This window comes from Salmo trutta, chromosome 15, assembly GCF_901001165.1.
Source record: "Salmo trutta chromosome 15, fSalTru1.1, whole genome shotgun sequence".
NCBI classification, from domain to species: Eukaryota; Metazoa; Chordata; class Actinopteri; order Salmoniformes; family Salmonidae; genus Salmo; species Salmo trutta.
In genome coordinates, this window is record NC_042971.1 from 10130910 (window position 1) to 10157014 (window position 26105).

Below are 26105 nucleotides of genomic sequence, written 5' to 3' on the forward strand. Positions count from 1 at the left end.
ACTCATTTAGAACCAAGATGGATTCCTCAACTATGCTGAATAAAAATATTTAAAAAAACGCAACCTGCAACAATTTCAAATATTTGACTGAGTTACAGTTCATATAAGGAAATCAGTCAATTTAAATAAATTCATTAGGCCCCAATCTATGAACTTCACATGACTGGGCAGGGGTGCAGCCATGGGTGGGCCTTTGAGGGCATAGGCCCAGCCTATCAGAATATGTTTTTCCCCCACAAAAGGGCTTTAATACAGACAGAAATATTACCCCCCAATGTGGTGGTCCTGGGCTGGCTTGGTTACGCGTGGTCTGCAGTTGTGAGGCCAGTTGGACATACTGCCAAGTTCTCTAAAATGACGTTGTAGGCAGTTTATGGTAGAGAAATGAACATTAAATTCTCTGTCAACAGCTCTGGTGGACATTCCTGCTGTCAGCATGCCAATTGCGCACTCCCTCAAAACTTTAGACATCTATGGCATTGTGTTACAAAACTGCACATATAGGATTGGCCTTTTATTGTCCCCAGCACAAGGTGCACCTGTGTAATGACCATGCTGTTTAATCAGCTTCTTGATATGCCACACCTGTCAGGTGGATGGATTATCTTGGCAAAGGAGAAATGCTCACTAACAGGGATGTAAACACATTTTTAGACAACAATGTAAACAACATTTTTAGAGAAATAAGCTTTTTGTGCCTAAGGAACATTTCTGGGATTTTTTATTTCAGCTCATGAAACACAGGAGCAACACTTTACCTGTTGCGTTTATGTTTTTGTTTAGTGTAGATTCAACTCAACTGGAATCTGGAGAATTATCACTCCACAAATAAAGAATGGATAAATGGGAATGCTGAAAGGTGCTAACATGGCAGCTAGTGTAAAAGTTAGCCAAACTCTATAGGTGACTGTGTAAAAGTAAATAAACTGTTTAGCCAAACAACAATACACTAATACATGCACTAATAAGCGCCCAAATTGGAACGTAGTGGCTGTACACTAACGTGCCCCATCCCTCACGGTAATTGGGCAACATTTGCAAATGTTTTGTTGTCCAAGTGAGGTTAATACTGTAAATTAAGATGAGGCATTGAGGATTATAAAATCAGGGATGCAAACTGGCGAGGGCCCAAAAAGATGACAAAGATATTTAGCACAGAAACACGCAAAAAAAATCGGTGTAAATTGCAAGAAAATGTGCCTATTTTCAGAGTGGGGTTGTCGCAATACCAACATTTTACTAATGTGATACCAGGCCAAGTATCACGATACCGAGTAGTATAGTGTCGTGACTTTACTTTCATTAAATCTAATTACCTATTTAATCCACAAAATATGTTTAATTGTTAACCAATTAAATGAATGATGTTACAATTAACTCATTAGGATTTGGGGCACCACGGAAGAAGTTGTTTAGAGTTACCATCTCCAGAATTAAACTTGAAGGTCCCATTTCATCGATAACAGTCACCTTCATAATTATTACCGATCATCATCATTCTGACCATTCGAAAACTCCCTGGATCTGCAAAAACCCCATCCTACCTCATTATTCAGAACTACACATACTGGTTTAATTATTTATTTACTCGCTTACTAAATAATAACACAATACACATACACCCTTTACATGAGAAAGGTCCTTAGTGGACCGACAAGATATGACTGCTTGTTACAACAGATACAGTTGAAGTCGGAAGTTACATACACCTTAGCCAAATACATTTAACCTCAGTTTCATAATTCCTGACATTTAATCCTCGTAAAAATTCCCTGTCTTAGGTCAGTTAGGACCACCACTTTATTTTGAGAATGTGAAACGTCAGAATAATAGTAGAGAGAATGATTCATTTCAGCACATTCCCAGTGGGTTAGAAGTTTACATACACTCAATTAGTATTTGGTAGCATTGCCTTTAAATTGTTTAACTTGGGTCAAACATTTCAGGTAGCCTTCCACAAGCTTCCCACAATAAGTTGGGTGAATTTTGGCCCATATCTCCTGACAGAGCTGGTGTAACTGAGTCAGGTTCGTAGGCCTCCTTGCTCGCACGCGCATTTTCAGTTCTGCCCACAAATTTTCTATAGGATTGAGGTCAGGGCTTTGTGATGACCACTCCAATACCTTGACTTTGATGTCCTTAAGCGATTTTGCCACAACTTTGGAAGTATGCTTGGGGTCATTGTCCATTTGCGACCAAGCTTTAACTTCCTGACTGATGTCTTGAGAAGTTGCTTCAATATAGCCACAATTTTCTCTCCTCATGATGCCATCTATTTTGTGAAGTGCACCAGTCCCTCCTGCAGCAAAGCAACCCCACAACATGATGCTGCCACCCCCGTGCTTCACGGTTGGGATGGTGTTCTTCGGCTTGCAAGCATGCCTCTTTTTCCTCCAAGCATTACGATGGTCATTATGGTCAAAATTTCTATTTTTGTTTCATCAGACCAGAGGACATTTCTCCAAAAAGTACGATCTTTGTCCCCATGTGCAGTTGCAAACCGTAGTCTGGCTATTTTATGGCGGTTTTGGAGCAGTGGCTTCTTCCTTGCTGAGCGGCCTTTCAGGTTATGTTGATATAGGACTCGTTTTACTGTGGATATAGATACTTTTCTACCTTTTTCATCCAGCATCTTCACAAGGTCCTTTGCTGTTGTTCTGGGATTGATAAGCACTTTTCGCACCAAAGTACGTTCATCTCTAGGAGACAGAGCGCGTCTCCTTCCTGAGCGATATGACGGCTGTGTGGTCCCACGGTGTTTATACTTGCGTACTATTGTTTGATTTTCCCATGATGTCAAGCAAAAATGCCTTGAAATACATCCACAGGTACACTTCCAATTGACTCACATGATGTCAATTAGCCTATCAGAAGCTTCTAAAACCATGACAGAATTTTCCAAGCTGTTTAAAGGCACAGTCAACTTAGTGTATGTAAACTTCTGATCCACTGGAATTGTGATACAATGAATTAATTAAGTGAAATAATCAGTCTGTAAACAATTGTTGGAAAAATGACTTGTCATGCACAAAGTAGATGTCCTAACCAACTTGCCAAAACTATAGTTTGTTAACAAGAAATGTGTGGATTGATTGAAAAACAAGTTAATGACTCCAACCTAAGTGTATGTAAACTTCCGACTTCAACTGTAGATAGCGAATGAGAGAGAACGAGAGAAAGGACACTTATCATGGATACATTCTAGGACTGTCCTCATATTAATCATATAACTTGCACACGAACCGGAGCCAGTTTGGATTAAGAAATCATTAATGTATTTACGTGTGAAATGCCTTCATTCATCGTTTATCTCGGTCGGAACCAAGCCTTCTCTGAAATTTGTTGGCCTTCCCACTGTATGGCTCTGATTGTCCGAAAGGGGTCTCCACTTTCCCGTCTTCTACTGTTGTTCACTCTGGAAGATAACCAGCCATGTCGACGGTTTCCATTGGTGATGAGGGTAGTACGATAGTCTCACTTAGATTCGCTTTTCTCGATATCTGACTTAAGACAGCTATTCAGCTGTACCAGTGATTGTCTGAGGTGAGCTTCTCGCCTCTTCCTCCTCGTGTTGGTATTCAGGATTCAGACAACGATGTACATAAGCTACATCTCTTCGTCTCTCTGGTCCAAAGGAAGGCGAGTTCATTTCTTCACCTCGTGTTGAGGTTCAAAGCATCAACCATTTCCAACATGAAGATTACCCGCCTCACGTTTCAAGGTTGAAACCTGTTCCAAGCCTTTATGCACTCTTGGTCAAAAGGTGCATTCTGTCATGCTGACAAGCTCTCTGACCTCACCTCGGGGCGTGGCTACTTAAATGTGCAAAGGATATGATTACAAGTTATCTTAAGACTCCTAAATTCACATTCCTATCTTAACAAAATTACTTTCATAATTTGGCATATTGTATGCACCACATATTGGATGAAAACTTGACAGATAAAGGGAGTATCATTTCCAAGTTACAGTATTTGGTCATTACAGTTTTTACTGACATCACAAATGGCAAAAAATCAAGTTTGTTTTCTACATCTACCCACTGACCATTCCCCACGTTCTTCTGTTAGAAATATTGTTCCGATATTCACTTTTTGGACATTAGAGTTTTGGGTGGGCAAAGGTCTCTCTAGACAAAGGCTTTCCTTTGGTTGATACTAAAACGGAGATAGAGAGAGAGAACGAGATCTCTCCTGCTTAAATTTACGACCGGGTATGAACGGTCAACCATCCAGCACCCCCCTCTCCCCTCTGTGGCAGAAAGAGAAGCCTGGTTACTGTCACAATCCCACCAGTCTGATCCTCACAGGACAGTCATGACAATAGTGATACCACAGGGTTTGCCACGCCAATAATTAAACAAATATAACAAACCCCATCACTGTCTGCACACCCCAGCTTGCCATCATGTCTAAATAACATTTCAAAACTGATGGCGATGCGCAGAAAGAACGGACGATGAGAAGCAGCTGAGTAGGCTAATGGCTGGTTAGGGGGATGCGACTGGCTGCTCACAGCTGTCACACAGGATATTGGATGAAGCACCCATTCTGATAGAACATATCTGACATCACGCTCTGAACTCTGATACTATATTTGTAGGGCAAGGATGCATTCTTTGCTCAGTCATTAATTTCGAAAGAGAAGGTAGTGATCACACAGGGAATAGATCTGTTCGCGGCCCTCTTTTATAGCTCAATGGGAGATACACTCTGCTTCTGCGCACTTTGTCAGACCCCCCTCATGACTTTCTATGCGCACCAAAATTACGATCCGTTTCTCTGAATTGTCTTGTGAAAGCTTAGCACTAAGACCGTATTTTATAATTTATCTAGTCATGTTGGCAATGGAACAAGCTTTCAAATCATGCCCACCTTACCCAGATTGCGATTTATAATACACCGTTTTTGGATTGCCTAAAGAGTAATTGTGTGATGGCAGGGAAGCAGGGATGTGTTCCAAATTAACTTAAAGTGTGCTTGCTCTAGTTCCTAAACAGCCCAGCTAAGAGAGCTCCAAAAAGTACCTTATAGTTGAAGAATCTTCTTTGAGTCAAAAGTGCATTGAAATTGCTTAGGAACTGTGTACACTTTGGACAGGTGTGTGGCCACTTGGAGACACCAGTTAGTCCTCATTCAAACCCTTGTAAATGTTTTGTTTTACAGTATGGTTGCACCTAGCCCACATTTTCCAGGAATAGTCTCATGTTACTGAATGTATCCAGAGATAGGGCTGAGCAGTGTACCCAGGGGCGGAAATCCCGGGGGGGACACAACCCCCCATCCTGGGAAAAATATGATTTGTCCCCCCCAATATATCACTGAAACATAACTATGTAATTTAAATAATATTAATAATACGCAATGAAAGCAATTGTGCTGATTATAGACACTTAATAGCGCGTTTTTAAGTTTCAAAAGATTGCAACCCCCCCCACCCTTTGCCTCACAATGGTTTGATCCACTGCCAGTTCCTTAGCTTGCTAGGTAACAGAGAGGTCGTATCTACTGTCTGAAAGGCACGCAATGCACGTAACTGACGTGAGGTTAATCCAGTCAATCGCGCACACACACTAGCTGAATATGCAGAGCTAGCGCGCAAATATTAACTATTAAGCTAGCTAGTACCTATTCCATTTATGTGGCGTCGTCAAAGATGGAATCAGCATGCAGATGATGTAAGTTAGTGCTTCAAAGTCCCTGTGATAATGTTAGCGATAAACTGAAATCCAAACTGAACAGAACTACACTCTTCTACCATTGTCTTAAATATATTTAATGGTCTCGTTGCAAAAGCTAAATTGTCGCAAGGGAACTTTTATTTATTTCTTTTATTTCACCTTTATTTAACCCGGGTAGCAAAGATTATAGCAAACACCACTGAAACTGAATTGGTGCTCGCTAGCTTTGCAAATTCAGCTATTGTTGGAAGCCAGCCAATATGAAACAAACTATTAAAATTACAAAAGGTTGCAGCATATGTTGTGTAAATGGTGAACTCATACAGCTGTCAACTCTTGTCACTTTAATCCGTTTCACATTTGCTAGCTACCTTTTAGATCGAAGCCCAAATAGAATGATTGAAGATGATAGAAGCCCATCTCCTACTGTAAATAACCTACACACTGTGTGTGTAGCCAGCCAGGTAGAAAAATGGCAGAAAAATAAAAGACTGACATCAGAGTATTTTTCAATACACCAAAACGCATAGTAAGAACCCTAGTAGCCTAATATCTCAAAGACTAGTTGATAAAATGTTCATAAGAAAGAAATGGAAATTCTAATGGAAATGTTTCAAAATTATGTCATTAGGCAGAGCAGGCAACAGATGGCACACAGATAGCAGAGTTGGGGACAGATATGCAGGGACAGACTGGCAGAGACAGGGAGTCTCAGGTAAGTTTGTTGAGTCTTTGTTTGGCAACATTATGAAAGGTTCTCAATTTTTTTGACTTGTAAAATAGGAACATAATTGGAAAATGTCATGGATACCCCCACTCTCAACTTAAACTGGTGACTGAACTAAGATTTGTTAAAGGCAATGGTATTGCTGTTGTGATTAGTTGTGTAGTTTTGGGTACCGGTAGTTAGGAGTACGGCAAACACCTTATTTCTTTGGTTCCTCAATATACATTTACCATATTACAATGTAGGCTATGTGTTATAGCACTACTTTTGTTGTCCCCCTCAGGAATTGCTCTTGAGAAAATGTCATGTAATTGTCCCCTCCAAAGTTGATATCAGATTTTCGCCCCTGGGTGTACTGTATTTTTCTATATACCGGTATTGATGCAAGGACCAGTTTGGGTTTTTACTTTACCTTGTATTACGGAATTTGAATGTTTGGTTTGTTAAAATGTGATATGCCGTGTTTTACGTACATCTTTATAGTTTACACCACTACTTGAGTCATCTAACTCCACTCTCTCTCTCTCAATGCCACTTTCCACACAGACCTAGCCCTGCCCCATCACTCAAGGAGCACATTTGCTGTTGCTTGACCAGGGGGGGACTTGTGTTCAGTCTGCATGGTCAATGCAGCACATGCAACAATGTTGATGACAACGATGTTTCCACTTTGCTTATTAATATAAATCCACAAGCGTTCTATAAATGCACTATTAGTTTGTGTTTCTTACTTCTGCAAACAGCTAGTTTGTATTTTCTTAGCAAGTTTTAGCTAAATTGTGTTAGCTAGCTCGCTAATAAATCTACTGAGTCAGAGCTATGCAACCTGATACCCATGATGGCATAGGCCTAAATCAGCATATTGTTTGTGCAACAGTATCTTCTAAATCAAAGAGGAATAGCCAAAGAAGAAACATTTCATGTAGCCATTGATTATACAGTCCCCTAGAAAAACCACTGACCAACACTTTGGTTCCTATCCAGTCAGAATACCTCCTCCTTGGCATTTTCATTCGTTGTCATGGCACACACTGTATTCAAAGTGCCCTCAATTACTTATATTCTAACTAACGAATTTCATTGATTCCAACAGTTCACCCAAGTGTTTTGATCTAAATTGCAAGTCAAATAGCAATTGCAACATTAGGTTAAAAATAAGGCCTCGGTTTTTTGCCCATATCGTGCAGCCTTAAGTGCTAGTGTGAAAATTCCCTCAAATCAGTGCAGGAAATTAAGAAATTGATTAAAATATGGGGGGGGTTGACGTTGAACAGTATAAAACAATCAGAATGGAGAAAGACCCATTGAAATCCCTTAGAATGTATGTGTTGCCACCCTAGGGTCCGCACAACTCATAAAGCAAAATGTGTAACTTTTATTATTCAAAAAACATGACACAGCGTCAAAGATATGAAAAAATATTGTGATACTATATTTGGCCCTAATTGCCAAGCCATATCCAGAGTATTTTCAGATTTAGTTATCAACAAATGGCGCAAAAAGTACAGTAAATGTAAAAGGCACATAAAATCAACAGTGTAATGTTTGGATTCAGCCTTGTGTCAGATGAACTGTTGTGTATTCACCTTTGGTCTAATAATTTGTATACAATTGAAGACGGAAGTTTACATACACTTAGGTTGGAGTCATTAAAACTCGCTTTTCAACCACTCCACAAATTTCTTGTTAACAAACTATAGTTTTGGCAAGTCAGTTAGGACATCTACTTTGTACATGACACAAATACATTTTCCAACAATTGTTTACAGACAGATTATTTCACTGTATCACAATTCCAGTGGGTCAGCTTTTTACATACACTAAGTTGACTGTGCCTTTAAACAGCTCAGAAAATTCCAGAAAATGATGTCATGGCTCGAGAAGCTTCTGATAGGCTAATTGACATCATTTGAGTCAATTGGAGGTGTACCTGTGGATGTATTTCAAGGCCAACCTTCAAACTCAGTGCCTCTTTGCTTGACATCATGGGAAAATCCAAAGAAATCAGCCAAGACCTCAGAAAAAAATTGTAGACCTCCACAAGTCTGGTTCATTCTTGGGAGCAATTTCCAAACGCCTGAAGGTACCACGTTCATCTGTACAAACAATAATGCGCAAGTTTAAACACCATGGGACCACGCAGCCGTCATACCGCTCAGGAAGGAGACGCGTTCTGTCTCCTAGATATGAACGTACTTTGGTGCTAAAAGTGCAAATCAATCCCAGAAGAACAGCAAAGGACCTTGTGAAGATGCTGGAGGAAATGGGTACAAAAGTACCTATATCCACAGTAAAAAGAGTCCTATATCGATATAACCTGAAAGGCCGCTCAGCAAGGAAGAAGCCACTGCTCCAAAACCGCCATAAAAAAGCCAGACTACGGTTTGCAATTGCACATGCGGACAAAGATGGTACTTTTTGGAGAAATGTCATCTGGTCTGATGAAACAAAAATGTAACTGTTTGGCCATAATGACCATTGCTATGTTTGGAGGAAAAAGGGGGAGGCTTGCATGCCGAAGAACACCATCCCAACCGTGAAGCACGGGGGTGGCAGCATCATTCAGACAATAGATGATTTGCAGTGATAAATAAATTAATAGGGAAACTTTAGGTGTGCCGCAGAATTGTATATGCCATCAAGATGCCACAAAAAAATGTAATGTTGGAAACCACTGCTGTGTAGCTCAGTTGGTAGAGCATGGCACTTGCAATGCAAGGAATATGGGCACATTGAGGGATAAGGGCATTAAAAGGTGAGGTGCCACTCAGATATAAAAAAGCAGTTTACATATTTGCTATAAAGAGGGATGAGTTTAATTTGCTGTGAGACCACAGTAAGGAATGAGTGCAGCCACCCGTTGAGGGATGAGTGCATTAGAAGGTGAGACGCGTCGGCAACACTCGCTCCATTATACAAATATGTTAATTTGATCAAGAGGAATGACTGCGTTGTGAGGGATGAGTGTGATCAGACAGACCTGCGGATGAGGAAGCAGGCGGTGACCTCGTTGTTCTCATCCACAGCCCTGTGGAGGAGGGTCTGCTGACAGCCTGAGGGACCAGAGCTCCAACTGGTGGCGTCACAACCGTGTCGGACCTACAGTAGCAGAGACAAGCAGACAATCACATACCAATCCCACTCAAAACTAGGACCAGCCAGAAGTTCTCTCCTGACCTGGATGACTCCTGGCCCTACTCATGACATGCACGTTATTGACTAGAATACTTGAGGCTCTCACATACAACCATCACGGGATTACATGGTCACTTATTTACATTCACCTGTGAGCTCCCATTTCCACAACCACCCCCTTCCTCTTCCTCCCCCCCAATCGCTTTCTCCTTTACCCCCCTCTTACCAGTGTGGAGGCGATGTCCTCGAGACCGTTCTCCAGGGCCAGCCACAGAGGGGGGTGTCCCCTCTCGTCCACCACGGACATGTCGGCCCCCCGTGTGCAGATGGCGTCCACCACCAGGGGGAGTTGGTTACTGATGGCCAGCTGCAGCGCCGTCTCACCCTCCTGGGTTCTGCAGGGAGAGAGACGCGTTGTTTTTTACACCTACTAAAATAAACACCTCACAGGGATACTCAGCCAATGTGTAACATTACAGATCATATCACCTATGGCTTGTGCTTCCATACATTTTTGCATTGTTGTATAAAATGGGAGACTGCTCCACAGTTTCTTTATGATACGTTATCTAACTTTTAAGATGGCAAATTAAAATTCCCCTCGAGGGGAAATAAAGAACTGAGAAATGCATCTGCTGGTTTATGAAGCTCCTGATCTGAGTCCTCCTACTTGACATTGATGTCAGCCTGGTGCTCCAGGAGGAACAGGGCACTCTTGCTGTCCTGTCTGCGGATGGCCATGTGCAGCAGGGTCTGACCGTTGGACATGGTGTCGTTGATGGACGCCCCAGAGCCTAGGAGTTGGGCCGCTATGGTGTGCATACCTGAGGGACAGACGAGAGGACACAGACATACTGAAAGCTGTGGATCCCGAATGGCACTGAGGTTGAACACTTGATCTGATGCAGATCAATGATCCGTGAGACCAAACTACCCTTTTAAAATCCTATTTAAAATCCTGTCAATTGCACTCCACATCTCCACTGTTAATTTGTTCGGTATCTTGATCTAAGAGGGGGAAAAGTCCAAAAGGAGCAGGTGCAAAGCACAGGCAAAGCAGTGGAGCACACGGCAGGATCCAGAACTCAATCTGGGATAATCTGTAAGGGGAACTACAGCTCGACTCCAGCGAGGACTACGTCTATAGCAGCGGTTCCCAACCTTCTCCTTTCCGGGGACCACCAAATTAGTCAAAAGCTTGAGGACCACCATTTGCAGAGTCGAAAATAATTTTAACAAAATCTCTTCGCGGTCAAATTTAGTCCATTTTAGCAGTGAAAGGCCTATTATTAACAATTTGCATTGTGAAAAGTAAATGTAAAAATTGCTTAAAATACTATAGTTTTTACAGGAAGTATCAATAGTAATTAGGAAGAAAACAAGTTTAAAATGTGTGGACCCACAGGTTGAAAACCACTGGTCTATGGACTTTGTTTTAGGTTGGACTATCACGTTTGGCTGCACATACCTCCTCTGTTTGTCTCGCTATCCATGGCATGCGAGACTGGAAAAGGAGGAGGAAGTGTGAAGGTGTGAGCCCTACAAGGACATTAAACTACTCCGTTTTTAAAGTGATACGCCGCAATTCTGGCAATTAAGTCATCTTTCTACTTACCCAGAGTCAGATGAACTGGTGGAGTGGAAGTCTACAGGTAGGTACATTAGCATATGCTAGCGTACCTGTGGAGTTCGAGTCATTGCGCTTACGCTTGTTAACATTGGCTCACAAAATGACCTCTAATTTCTTTCATACTGCACGCAGAAATATAAAAATCGTGTCCACAAGTTAATCTGACTCTGGTTATGTAGACAAAGGCCATAATCTCACAGTATCCCTTTAAAAGCATTTTAAATTGATAGAGCGTCGGCAGGCTCTTTCACACTGACATAGCTAGTAGCTACCCATCTGATGAGTAAAGCGTTTTTGTTGTTGGTGAAACCTACCTGTCCAAAGGGCTAGGCCCAACACCGTCTGGTCCATGGAGTCTTTGAGGCTGAAGTCTGGGATGATCTGCAGGTTGTTGGTGGCGTGAAGAGCATTGGCTGGAAACACCAGGAAATGAAATTGTCAGTATGCAGGTTACAATTCCAATTTTCCCTCTGGGTGTCAATCATGTTCATTCATCTCCCTGGGCTGCTTGACATGGAGATGCTGCCCACTGTCCACTAACCTACCTTTCTGCTCCAGGATGACTGACACCACGTCGGGGTGGTTGTGTATGATGGCCATGTGGAGCGGGCTCTGCAGGGACACCCCCTGGGCCAGGGCCAGGGTCTCGTCGGGGAGGGCCTTCTGCGTTTGCAGGTTAGGGTTAGCCCCCTGATGGAGAAGCTCTGCCGTCAGGCCAGCCAAACCACAGCGACACGCCGTGTGGAGAGGGGTCTCACCCTATGGGGGAGAGGACACACACACACAGAGTCAGACATACAAACAGACAGGATGGGGGGGGGGGGGGGGGGGGTTAGCTTGTATGACGCAGTAGTTTGTGATGCAGTGCAGTTTCAAGCAGTATAACTTATGATTCACTATTGCACTGTAGTGTCTGAAGTAGTAATTTGTGATGAACTGGCAGAGATGATGTTTCATGTGATCCTGCAGTACATCGTTACATACCCATTTGTTGGCATGGTTGACCTTTGCCCCGTGTGTGGCCAGGAAGAGGGCAGCAGCCTCACTGCCTACACCCGTTGCCCTCTGCATGAGACAGTTCTCTGAGGAGGAATGGAGGGAATATGCGAGAGAAAGAAAGGGAAAAAGAAAGTAAGATTCAAAAACATAATAGTGCACTGATTTCCGTATTGTTTAATACTTTATTTTATTGCATCATATTCATCCAAGTTACAAATCATACATAAACATGTATACATTTTAGCATGTTCCCTTCAAATCAGACATTTTACCTGTGGCTGTGTCTGGTGCGTCTGGGTTACTGCCTCTCTGGATGAGCTGGGCAGCAAAGCTGTTTTCATCAAACAGTGTTCCATTCTCCACCACCGGAGCATCGTCCTCAAAGGGGTTAACGTTGGCGTCAGAGGACACGGTGATGTACTGCAGGGCCAGCCACAGAGCTGTGCTCCCCTCATGGTCCTTCAGCTCCAGGTCCAGCCTCGGGAGAGAGGCACAGGAGGGAAGTGAGGAGGAAAGAGCAGAGGAAAGAGGGAGGGACGAGAGGAAAGATGACAGAATTACACCAGGAAATAGAGGCTACTCCATCGGCTGTTTTAAATATGGTCAATGGGGAGTAGGACCCAGGTCGTTGGTTTAGTAAATGGTTTTCTGTTTTAACTCACTGTTTACACTGTAGGAGCTGGTTGAACACAGGCTCATTCCCCGACACCACCGCTTCATGTAGGGGAGTTCTGGGAAACAAAAAACGTATAAAGTCACAGTATCGGGATCATGACAAAAATACGTCATGTAACACAAACAAATCAAAGTATTGGAAGCAATGGCAGATTTTCTCTATAAAGTTCAGATGCTGATTTGAAGTCAGAACAATCAGTCGAAACATCAACTCCCATTTGAATAGACCGTTGCTATATCACACCAGATGGGCTCAATGGATCAGAGGGATTGCCATATAGTATTACCCACCTTCCCTTGCTGTTCTGCCTGTTGGGGTTGGCCCCTGTCTTGAGCAGGGCCTCTGTGATGTGGGCCATGCCACTCATCACCTCCCCAGAGTGCTTCTTGGGGCTAAAGGAACACACCAGGTGCAGGGGGGTCTCTACCGCCCCGACTGTGGCCACGTTCACCTGGGCCAAGTGGCGGATCAGGAAGGTGGAGGCAAACTCATCACCTGCGGGGGCGGAGGGAGAGAAGGGGCCAGGGGAATCATGATCTGTCTCTCCATTCTCCACACTTTTCCATTCCATGACTGGCTGTGTGCAGGTGCTGTAGTAGTGCGCACATCAGGAGACGTGTGGAGAATTAGGACGCACAATGGGGTGTATCTTTACCCTTAATATTCAACACGGTTCATCTCTAGCCCAGCATTGAGTTTACATAGGGAGGGCTGTGTTGTTGTGGATAACGCAATGTGCCTGAAGCCATATAGTACGTGACATACTGTTGAGAGAATGTGCGGCACCCCCTACCTCTTTGGATGGCTTTGTGAAGGAGGCTCCAGCCACTCTGGTCCACCATGTCCACGTCTGCTTTGTTGTTGACCAGCGTGGTGGCGATACTCTCCAGTTTACGAGACAGAGCCAGGTCCAGGGCCAAGTCGCCATTGTTGTCCAGTTCATTCAGCTTCCCAGGCAACTGCAGATGTGGAGAATACAAGATGTATATAAAATAAGGGAAAAAAAGGTATAGTTGGCTTCTCAACACTGGTCTGTAAACTGATCCTTTATCAGCACTCCTCATATATCCAATTCATCTTTTAGCGCCATGTTCCAAATTGCTGTATCGCAAGAATCAAGGTTTTTATATTTTTTCATTTTTGTCTCTTCTTCGCTCCTTCCCACTTGCAGACACTAAGCTCCTCCCCCTGCCACTCGACAATGACAAAATATCACTTATTTCTCTCTGACAACAAGCAGTTTCAACTCGCTATTTGCATTTGAGTTTGAGTTTTGGGCCAACAGAAATCGGTTGATTCCCTTACCCTTTTTTATGTATCAACTTCCAAAATTTAGCAGAGCAGACCCTACTAAAACGGGAGTATTAATGATTGCGGAAAATTACGCTGAGTTTGTCACACTGCTAGCAGCATAAAATGTATTTATATAAGGAATTGACATAGCAACTCGAGAAATGCTTATCTTCTTATCCAGGTAGGGCACTTGATTTCACTTGATCTAAACAAAGTGAACAGGCTGTTGTTCTAACAGTTGGAGGTTGGAGACAGGAGGGTGTATAACGATTCAACTATTCTACCTTGTTAGCAAGCAAATAGATCCAAGTTGGCTAAACTTTAAATATAAAGATTAGCTGGCTACTGACTTGCATGTGGGCTTGTGCTTGAGAGATTGTTTATGGTCATTATTAGTGAATGTGCATTATGCATGGTTCTGGTAAAAATTGTAACAAAAAGGGCATTTTCATAGACAGACTTGAAAGCCAGATCCGTGACTATTGAAATAAAAGCAGGTTTAACCTGTCTGGGGTATGTGGGACGCTAGCGTCCCACCGGTGGGACACACTGACGACAGCCAGTGAAATAGCAGGGTGCCAAATTCAAAACAACAAAAATCTCATAATTCAAATCTCAAACATACAACTATTTTACACCATTTTAAAGATGAACTTCTCGTTAATCCAACCACATTGTCCGATTTCAAAAAGGCTTTACGGCGAAAGCATCGCATTAGATTATGTTAGGACAGCACCTAGACAAGAAAAACCACACAGCCATTTTCCAAGCAAGGAGAGGCGTCACAAAAACCAGAAATACAGCTTAAATGAATCACTAACCTTTGATGATCTTCATCAGATGGCACTAATAGGACTTCATGTTACACAATACATGGATGTTTTGCTCGATAAAGTTCATATTTATATCCAAAAACCCCATTTTACATTGGCGTGTAATGTTCAGAAATGTTTTGCCTCCCATAAATGTCCGGTGAATGAGCACATCAATTTACAGAAATACTCATCATAAACGTTGATAAAATATTAAACTGTTATTTAAAGAATTATAGATACACTTCTCCTTAATGCAACTGCTGTGTCAGATTTCAAAAAAACTTTACAGCGAAAGCACACTTTGCAATAATCTGATTACAGCGTTCAGACAAAACCAAACGCGCCATTTTGTGGAGTCAACAAAACTCTGAAATAATATTATAAATATTCACTTACTTTTGATGATCTTCGTCGGAATGCACTCCCAGGAATCCCAGTTCCCCAATAAATGTTCATTTGTTTCGATAAAGTCCATATACATGTCCAAATACCTTCTTTTTGTTTGCGCGTTCGGTCGAGTACTCTGCGCTGTGCTCACGCATTAAATTCAGACGAAAAGTCTAAACAGTTCCATTACAGTTCGTAGAAACAAGTCAAACAATGTATAGAATCAATCTTTAGGATGTTTTTATCATAAATCTCCCATAATATTCCAACCAGACAAGACCTTCGTCTTCAAAAAAGAAAAGGAATACAGCTAACTCTCACGTGAGTGCGCGCCTCCGAGCTCATGTCATTTTCTCACTCATCTACTTCCAGGAGCTCTTATTCTCTCCCTATTCACAGTAGAAGCATGGAACAACGTTCTAAAGACTTGACATCTAGTGGAAGCCTTAGGAAGTGCAAAATGAACCCTAAGTCACTGTATACTGTATAGGCAATCACTTGAAAAACTCCAAACCTCAGATTTCCTCACTTCCTGGTTGGATTTTTCTCAGGTTTTTGCCTGCCATATGAGTTCTGTTATACTCACAGACATCGTTCAAACAGTTCTAGAAACTTCAGAGTGTTTTCTATCCAAATCTACTAATAATATGCATATCTTACCTTCTGAGCCTGAGTAGCAGGCAGTTTACTACGGGCATGCCTTTCATCCGGGCGACAAAATACTGACCCCTACCCTAGAGAAGTTAAACTATTTTGATAAAATAATGTCATCATTAGTGGGTCTTATGGTTGTTCAAGGCTTATATTTAGCCTAGATATATTTTTTTACAAGGCCTAAATTCATTAGAATATCCCTAACTGTTTGAAATAAAGTGTATTGACCTTTAAATTGCGCAACAAAGCTTATTTAAAGAAAAAGTTTTAGAAAATATATATAGTGAATCGGCCATCATAAATTGGCGGGGCGGGGTATGACTTTTAGGCCATATCGCCCAGCCCTAATTTGGCCCTGCTCCAACTGAGATAACAGCATATTGGTCTTCAGTGAAATTACTTCTCAGAGGAAAACCTGTGAAGCTCTCTCACCTGCGAGTCCATCTCAATGAGGTAGAGGAAGACCACGTCTTCCCTCTCGACTTTGATGGCTTTGTGAAGAGGGAAATCTGTTTTAGACTTGATCATCTTGAAGAGCAGCGGAGCACTCATAGTGCTGAAGTCCTCTTTCCTCAGGTCATCCTGTTGAGACAAAGATAGGAGTTTATTAAAAATGATATGAAAAAAGCTCTGTAATCTGGGTCCTAGAAATATTACTAGAACAGACATTCCCATTGAAAGTGGTCTTAAGGAGGGACTTTTTACCTTCTAGAAATTCTATGATCTAGGAGGTGTTACAATTAGACAGGTGGATGCATTTTTATTCTATATTTAAATTGTACTATTTTCTTTTGTCTTTAATGAAACCACCTGACAGTGCCAAATTATATTCATATTGAAAATCAGTTCAATCTCCTTCTCAGTCCAAACCTCTAATCAAAGCCTACACCAGAGTAATACAAGTATAGTGAAACAGCAAATTGGAGGCTTCAGGAGCCACAGCAGTCAGTCAGACAGAGTCAGCAGCAGCACTAACAGGAGTCAGTCAGATGAAGAATGATGAAAAGTAATTTCCTCGGTCCTAGTCATTAACAGAAACTTGAGAATCACAGGGATCTGGCCTCTGAGCACGGGATTAATGAGGTGATAAGACGATGGGCTCCTTGACACGCAGAGATATAACTCAGGTATGGGCTCAGGACTTAAAATACATGGGATACACCCCACAGACTGGACACAAGGAGACAATACAGATGACCAGTTGCAGTGTTTCCCCTACAATTTTTTTCAGCAGCGATGGGAATGACCACTGGTCTGGTCTCCGACCTACATTTTTGGAATCTGTCCTTTTAGACAAAATGTTGCTGTTTAAAAGAAAATGTTCTGTTCTACACATTTTGCCATGGGCAGAGAAAAGTACAGTTTTAAAGCAGGTTTCCTGCAATTTTACACATTTTGTCATGGGGCTGAGAGAAGAAATGGCAGTTTCAAAGCTAATTTCCTGCAATGCGACATTTTGCCATTGCTTATGCCGTGTTCTTATGCTATCGGAGTGACTTAAAAACAACAACAACAAAATCCATGGCCCATGGAATTTTTTATTCTCCCTGACTGTCTAGTTTATTTTGGTGATTGTTAGTGCTCAATTATGATATTATTTACAAACATATTGATATATTATCTTTTCTAGATACTGCCTATCCTGGTTTCAGTCATTTAAGTTTACACTGACAACATTATACCATCCAGAAAATTGTAAAAAAAATAAAAATAACATTTTTTCCTCTCTCAAAAAAGTTATCATACAGTATCTTTTGCAGTGGCAGCCTGCTGCTGCTGAATAAATATAGGGTAATCACTGTGGTTGCTATGGGAAACTAGGTAGTGATACCATAGAGATTCAGCTGTTGAGTACAACTTGGCTGCTAGATTATTGACTGGATTGATTTTAATTTTAAAGAAGGACAGGTTGCACGATATATTTCCAAAAATCTAACAGCGTAGATGGAATATAATCTATTTAAACGCTCTATTTGCAAAAGTTGTGTGTCGGAGGACGCACGGCTCTCGACCATCGCCTTTCCCGAGTCCGTACGGGAGTTGCTGCGAAGGGACAAGACTAACTACCAATTGGATACCACGAAATCGGGGAGAATTTAACGGTCAAATACCAATCGGATTAATGTCATTGTTCATGTCTTTATTTTTGCTGAACTACCTGGTCATTATTGGCCAATATAACATGCAGGATATCATGGAAGGCAATGTTTGTGTCAGTAATTATCCCTGGATTTACTACTGCTAGTAGTAGCACTCAGGTTGGCACGTGGCTAGACATAGCTACCATCGGCCAACAACAGAGTTTTAGCCAGTTTGGTTATAGACGTTTAATGTCTACTATGATGGTAAAGGTTTATCTTGATTTTGTGTAACAGTACAAGAAATACTGATGTGCTGAATTGCTAATAAGTGATGTGTTTCCAGGCTGCTAGTGGTTAGCTAGTAGGGGGTAAGCCAACGGGTGGAAAAGGGTCTATACTAAAAGCCTGCGCACTGTGTAAGATTTTTTCCCCCGATACAGAACAATGAAATTAGAGGATATGGTCAGATGATAAATTGGCTTTTTTTAATGTGCCAAAATATTTTTGCAAAAACAATAGGACTCGTTCTTTACCGTCTTATGTGGACAGTGGTTTGCGTCACTCCTGCTTGTGTATTGCTCCTCTTTACGTCACTTTTCCAAACAATTTTCCGATGTTACTTCGGTCAAATTCACATAAAATAGAAGTTTTTCCCAAAATACAAATGTCAAGTGATATGTCACATTGGGACTTTTAGTTTGAAGGATTAAACAAATTAGAATGTTTAACAGCAACCTAATCCTGCAATCTTCACTTTAAAGGTGTTTTGAAACAGAGTTTTAGATGAGGTTAAGGAGAGTTAACAGGTCATCATGTAACAGATCATCCAGATGGGAGCTAGAGAATAATCAATAGCACTGTAAATTGAGATCACACTATAGTGATGCATCATCAGGCCGAGCACTTCGGGACGTCAACTGAGAGATTAAATGGACTGTGTATTGATTCAAGCCACTTCAATCTCAGGCATGACTTTCCCATAAACCCGGAGACATTCTTGTCCACAGTTGGATGGTCAGTTGAACAGTTAACAGTCCGTTGGACAGTGGAGACTCACCCAGTGGCTGGCGATAATCTCTCCACAGTAGTTCATGAGTGTTGTGGCGTCCAGCTCCTCGGCAGTCTGGTAGAACCGGATACAATTCCTCACATTCACAGATGACATCACCCCTTTCTCACACCTGTTCCAAGAGAACAAAAGCACTGTTTGAGAACACTGATGTCACTGGGAAATATTGGACCATGCATTTATAGCTGCCCTAGAGGAAAGGAAAAACACAAAGAGCACATGTGCCCTTAGGCAGTAAACACACCATTTGCCTTTAGAACAACTTCCAACCCCCAGAGTGTGTGTGCGCGTGTGAATGAGATGACAGTCGGTAACAGATCAGTGACTAAGCTAAATTTGATGCTCTCAAACACAGCCAATGTGTTTCAGCCCCTGCCTACCTCTCTCGGAGCAGCTGCAGCTGGAAGCGGTTGGCCAGCTTCATCAGGTCGATGAGGAAGGCATCGTTCTCACTGAGCTCCAGATCATCTGTGTAGGCCCAGCGCAACATCGCCATGGCAACCTCCGGCTTGGCATCTGGAACACCCAGCATGGGAGAAACGGTGTTAACTACCCAGAGTGGAATGAAAGATAACGTCAATGAACTAACGCTACAATATGAATGAACTGCTTTTAATGCAGTTGTTGGAAGGAACCATTTGTGGTGCATTTTCCCAAAACTGTGAACACAACGGACTCGAGGGTGGAGACTTCGTTTTTGAGCAGCAAGTTCATGGCGTAGCAACCCAAATTACTGCGAGATTTTACTTCTGGGTTATAGTGACATGAGTGTGACAGTAGTGAGGGTAGCTCACCAGACAGGTCCAGTTTGGAGGTTGAGGCCAGGTTGGCCAGGCTCCAGGCATCACTGCGAGCAGCCAGGACAAACTTGTGAGCGCTGAGCGTCGTCTCTCCAACCGTCACCTTCAGATCACTAGAAACATGAAAACAACCACAACATAAGTGAGAAAGAATATATGTTCATAGCTAAAGTAACTAGTTAAGTATTGTATAATTTCGCAGGATTTCTGTAGATAGCTGTGAATCAGAGAATCTAAGACAGGCTTGGTATAATCAATGTGATTTTGAACAATGATATTACATCAAGTGCAATTATTTTCTTGTTCTTGGCTTTCCACCTCAAGAAAAACGAAGGAGCAATGGCAAAGCAGGTCCTCTTCCCGGGTATAACCATGACAGTATGTCGCTGCATACATCACAAACTACATGCCCCCACACACACCTCCCCTCACCTGTACTGGTCCTGCTGGTAGAGCTCGGCCACAATCTCCAACAGGCGGCTGATGAAGGTGTCTTCTGACCTGGCTACGGAGGCCTTGGTGGAGCCCTGGACAGAGGCCTGAGCAGCCAGCATGGCACAGCGCCTCTCTGTGTCAGCCAGCTTCTGCTGCATCTTCACATACTCCTGCCTCAGCAGGGCTAGGTGCTTCTGCAGCTTGGCCACCTCCTCTGTCACAGAGAGAGTAAAGAGATAAAGGAGGGGAAGAGAAGAAGAAAGCTGGTTAAGCATCAAGTTAATACCGTGTACTTTCACCACCATGTGAAGTTCATCACTTATTTCATCTAGCCTAATAATTCGATATGATGGTTATTAAATAAATATTAGTGCATAAAGAAGTTTCCGTCACCATTTCTCCCATAATACATTTTACAAACACAAAAATATATCCCACCATGTCAAATGAACAAATGACCTGTCGGCATTTATAAAAATTTTACCAAAACTTCCTGTTTCCATCATAGCGGTTGTGATTTATTTTATTTATATGGTATGACATTACTCACATAAAAACTGGATGGATACGTGGTTATTTTCTCTTGCCAAAGTATCCCTAATTGAAGTTGTATTGTTTAAAGAAGACCTAGTATTTTGCAAGGCAGCTTCTTGTCTGGATATAGGCTATGGATGTTTCACATTAGGGTTTAGTACACGTCTGAGCCCACTCAGCCCAGAATTGCACTTAACTTCCCTCTCCCACTTCCCTCTCCCTAAATTTGAGTGAAGACAGAATGCTGAGGCGGCACATAACTTTGCCCTCCCTCGGGTCAGAGTGTAAGGCTAACACTAGCTTGCTGGCTATAGTCATGGGTAGAGGTCGACCGATTAATCGGAATGGCCGATTAATTGGGGCCGATTTCAAGTTTTCATAACAATCTGTAATCGGTATTTTTGGACGCCGATTTGCCGATTATTTTTTGCCAATTTATTTTTTTATAATATATTTTAACTAGGCAAGTCAGTTAAGAACACATTCTTATTTTCAATGACAGCCTAGGAACGGTGGGTTAACTGCCTTGTTCAGGGGCAGAACGACAGATTTTTACCTTGTCAGCTTGGGGATTCAATCTTGCAATCTTACGGTTAACTAGTCCAACGCTCTAACCACCTGCTTTACATTGCACTCCACGAGGAGCCTGCCTGTTACGCGAATGCAGTAAGAAGCCAAGGTAAGTTGCTAGCTAGCATTAAACTTATCTTATAAAAAACAATCAATCAATCAATCATAATCACTAGTTAACTACACATGGTTGATGATATTACTAGTTTATCTAGCCTGTGCTGCGTTGCATATAATCGATGCGGTGCGCATTTGCGAAAAAAGACTGTCGTTGCTCCAACGTGTACCTAACCATAAACATCAATGTCTTTCTTAAAATCAATACACAAGTATATATTTTTAAACCTGCATATTTAGTTAATATTGCCTGCTAACATGAATTTCTTTTAACTAGGGAAAATGTGTCACCTCTGCAACAGAGTCAGGGTATATGCAGCAGTTTGGGCCGCCTGGCTTGTTGCAAACTAATTTGCCAGAATTTTACGTAATTATGACACAACATTGAAGGTTGTGCAATGTAACAGGAATATTTAGACTTAGGGATGCCACCCGTTAGATAAAATACGTAACGGTTCCGTATTTCACTGAAAAAATAAACGTTTTGCTTTCGAGATGATAGTTTCCGGATTCGACCATATTAATGACCTAAGGCTCGTATTTCTGTGTGTTTATTATATTATAATTAAGTCTATGATTTGATAGAGCAGTCTGACTGAGCGGTGGTAGGCACCAGCAGGCTCATAAGCATTCATTCAAACAGCACTTTCGTGCGTTTTGCCAGCAGCCCTTCACAATTCTTCAAGCATTGCGCTGTTTATGACTTCAAGCCTATCAACTCCCAAGATTAGGCTGGTGTAACCGATGTGAAATGGCTAGCTAGTTAGCCGGGTGCGCGCTAATAGCGTTTAAAACGTCACTCGCTCTGAGACTTGGAGTAGTTGTTCCCCTTGCTCTGCATGGGTAACGCTGCTTCGAGGGTGGCTGTTGTCGATGTGTCCCTGGTTTGAGCCCAGGTAGGAGTGAGGAGAGGGACGGAAGCTATACTGTTACACTGGCAATAGTAAAGTGCCTATAAAAACATCCAATAGTCAAAAGGTATATGAAACACAAATCGTATAGAGAGAAATAGTCCAATAATTCCTATAATAACTACAACCTAAAACTTCTTACCTGGGAATATTGAAGACTCATTTTAAAAGGAACCACCAGCTTTCATATGTTCTCATGTTCTGAGCAAGGAACTTAAATGTTAGCTTTCTTACATGGCACATATTGCACTTTTACTTTCTTCTCCAACACTTTGTTTTTGCATTATTTAAACCAAATTGAACATTGTTTCATTATTTATTTGAGGCAAAATTGATAGTATTTATGTATTATATTAAGTTAAAATAAGTGTTCATTCAGTATTGTTGTAATTGTCATTACTACAAATAAAATAAAAATTGGCTGATTAATCGGTATCGGCTTTTTTTTGGGGTCCTCCAATAATCGGTATCGGTGTTGAAAAATCATAATCGGTCAACCTCTAGTCATGGGTAAGGCAGTACCAACTGATCAACGACCACAGGAAAGGTTCACTTATGAAATAGCAAGACAGGCTGAGCTGTTGAACAAAAAAAAAAACTGTTCAGGGCCACAATCTAAATGCATGCTTTACCCCAGTGCCACTCATAGCTGTCACACTTCATTCATAATATTCCTTTCATTTTGAAGAGAGGATATGAATGCATTTTTTGTGTGTGCATGTTTTAAGCTTATTACCTTCAACTCAGCACTTACGGGCATCATTAGAATACACTTTATAGGGGCAATAAAACTATAGCCTTATCCAACTGTACGCATCACTTGGGACTACAAGTGAGTGACAAGCTTATGAAATCTAACGTTTGCTTGTGAAAAATGATTAGCTGACTTAGCATGACAAAAGGGGAAAACTTTTAAAAAAATCAATCCATGCAAGTTTTAGGCAGCACAAACACTAGCTGACTTTACTCAACTCCACGACGTGCTAGAGCTACACAAACACCTGCTGGTGTAGCATTAGAATTGACACCGAGTAGTTAGTTAGCATGTACTGTAGGCCTACTGTATATGCACTCTTCAAGGAGGCTGCCACACAGTTGAATGAGCAAAAAAAATAAACTGGCGGTAGTCACATTATTCAAAACATTTTCACCGTACTGACAGCGCTGTGTCAAATCGGGTAAATATGTTGCTGACTCGAGTTACATTTATCTTCAGTCGAGATGAATTGCCATCTATCCCACAAACTCATACAATCTAGGTAGCTATACGTTTAGCTCACTAGCTACAATAAAAACAAAAGCGTTCAATAATGCAACACCAAAATGAGTAACTAAAGTTCAGTAGCCAACTAGCTAGCTACATTTTAACGTTATTCTCGACATAAATTGACTCTTTGTGGGGGTCGAGTTGTACAGTTAGTTTTAACTACAATATCGACAAAAGAAACGAACGTAAGAAGTGTATCATCACTTCCCTTAGCCTTATGCATTCTGCGTTAGCAAATTCGGCTTTCTTAAAATATACCAATCCAGTTAATTGTGTTCAAACACCCCGCGAATTAAAGAAGTGTCTAGCTACACAAGTATTGCTGGCAAGATGCTTTCTCCGCCCAACCCACACCATCAACACCAGACCACCTTACCAGCTAGCTAAGGTTTCCACTAGATAGCACAGGCACTAAGTTAAAATTGGCTATATCGTAACAATTCATGAACAATAAACGTAGCCTTTTGGTTAATTTAAGGTTATGGTTAGCAGTGTGGTTAAGGTTAAATTTCAAATAGCATGTTAAGAAGACACATTGTAGAAATGGGCGGGGTGTAAGACTTTGTGGCTATAGTAACTAGTTACGACCCCTAGCTAGCTGCAAATTAAAATAAGCCGCTAACTGCACAAGAAAAAGACAGTCGTTTATTTTTTTTAAGCACTGCAAATCCCCATGAAATCAAATCTCGTATAGTCATTCAGCGATTCCTGTAATACATTTAATTCGCACCTAGCTAGCTAATAAAGAAAGGGCGTAAAAATACATATACCTTCCGCCATGTTGGTTCTGTTGCTTTTGGTTTGCCAGCGTTTTCTTCTTCTTTGGTATAATTGCGATCGCAACAAGAATATGTGAATTCCGCCACCTACTGTGCGGGTGGATATTAAAGATCCGAAAGTTGGCGGGGACAGTAAATTCTAGCTCAGTATCTTCTTCATAAAATATATATTGGAGAAAATGAACAGTGAGTTGCTTACACCGCCACCTACTGTAGTGGATTGTGAGGCCGGTTACTTCCTCCCTATTCATCCATTTACAGTTGAAGTCGGAAGATTACATACACCTTTGCCAAATACATTTAAAACTCAGTTTTTCACAATTCCTGACATTTAATCCTAGTAAAAATTCCCTGTCTTAGGTCAGTTAGGATCACCACTTCATTTTAAGAATGTGAAATGTCAGAATAATAGTAAAGAAAATTATTTATTTCATATTTTCATCGATTAACAGTCACCGTCACAATTATTACCTCTTATCATCATTCTGACCATTCGTAAACTTCCTGGATCTGCAAAAAACCCAGCCTACCTCATTATTCAGCACTACACATACTGGTTTAATTATTTATTTACTCGCTTACTAAATAACACAAACATACACCCTTTACATGAGAAAGGTCCTTAGTGGACTGACAAGATATGACTGCTTGTTACAACAGATACAGTTGAAGTCGGAAGTTACATACACCTTAGCCAAATACATTTAACCTCAGTTTCAGAATTCCTGACATTTAATCCTCGTAAAAAATCCCTGTTTTAGGTCAGTTACGATCACCACTTTATTTTGAGAATGTGAAACGTCAGAATAATAGTAGAGAGAATGATTTATTTCAGCACATTTCCAGTGGGTTAGAAGTTTACATACATTCAATTAGCATTTGGTAGCATTGTCTTTAAATTATTTAACATGGGTCAAACGTTTCATGTAGCCTTCCACAAGCTTCTCACAATAAGTTGGGTGAAGTTTGGCCCATTCCTCCTGACAGAGCTGGTGTAACTGAGTCAGGTTTGTAGGCCTCCTTGCTCGCACACACTTTTTCAGTTCTGCCCACAAATTTTCTATAGGATTGAGGTCAGGGCTTTGTGATGGCCACTCCAATAACTCGACTCTGTTGTCCTTAAGCCATTTAGCAACAACTTTGGAAGTATGCTTGGGGTCATTGTCTATTTGGAAGACCCATTTGCAACCAAGCTTTAGCTTCCTGACTGATGTCTTGAGATGTTGCTTCAATATATCAACAACATTTTTGTTCCTCATGATGATCTATTTTGTGAAGTGCACCAGTCCCTCCTGCAGCAAAGCACCCCCACAACATGATGCTGCCACCCCGTGCTTCACGGTTGGGATGGTGTTCTTCGGCTTGCAAGCCTCCCCCAGTATCGAAGAGCCCTCACTGCTGCTCGATCATCCTATTTTTCCAACTTAATTGAGGAAAATAAGAACAATCCTAAATTTCTTTTTGATACTGTCGCAAAGCTAACTAAAAAGCAGCATTCGCAAATGGAGGATGGCTTTCACTTCAGCAGTAATAAATTTATGAACTT

At 41.6% G+C, this 26105-nt stretch overlaps 1 protein-coding gene across 1 annotated transcript in view; it reads right to left on the minus strand.

The window, feature by feature from the left end:
* The window catches only part of LOC115148449 (rabankyrin-5), a 39647-nt gene extending 15043 nt beyond the window's left edge, over positions 1-24604 (minus strand). The window contains exons 1-16 of the mRNA XM_029690347.1: positions 24551-24604; positions 20379-20595; positions 19941-20059; positions 19527-19662; positions 19135-19258; positions 16429-16578; positions 13641-13806; positions 13138-13342; positions 12834-12902; positions 12444-12649; positions 12157-12254; positions 11718-11931; positions 11487-11585; positions 10213-10366; positions 9769-9937; positions 9388-9506 (exon numbers count right to left, since the gene is read on the minus strand). Coding sequence (XP_029546207.1) covers positions 9388-9506; positions 9769-9937; positions 10213-10366; positions 11487-11585; positions 11718-11931; positions 12157-12254; positions 12444-12649; positions 12834-12902; positions 13138-13342; positions 13641-13806; positions 16429-16578; positions 19135-19258; positions 19527-19662; positions 19941-20059; positions 20379-20595; positions 24551-24560 — 2255 coding nt within the window. The 5' untranslated portion in view covers positions 24561-24604. The remainder of the gene's footprint in view (positions 1-9387; positions 9507-9768; positions 9938-10212; positions 10367-11486; positions 11586-11717; positions 11932-12156; positions 12255-12443; positions 12650-12833; positions 12903-13137; positions 13343-13640; positions 13807-16428; positions 16579-19134; positions 19259-19526; positions 19663-19940; positions 20060-20378; positions 20596-24550) is intronic.
* Between the last annotated feature and the right edge of the window lie 1501 nt (positions 24605-26105).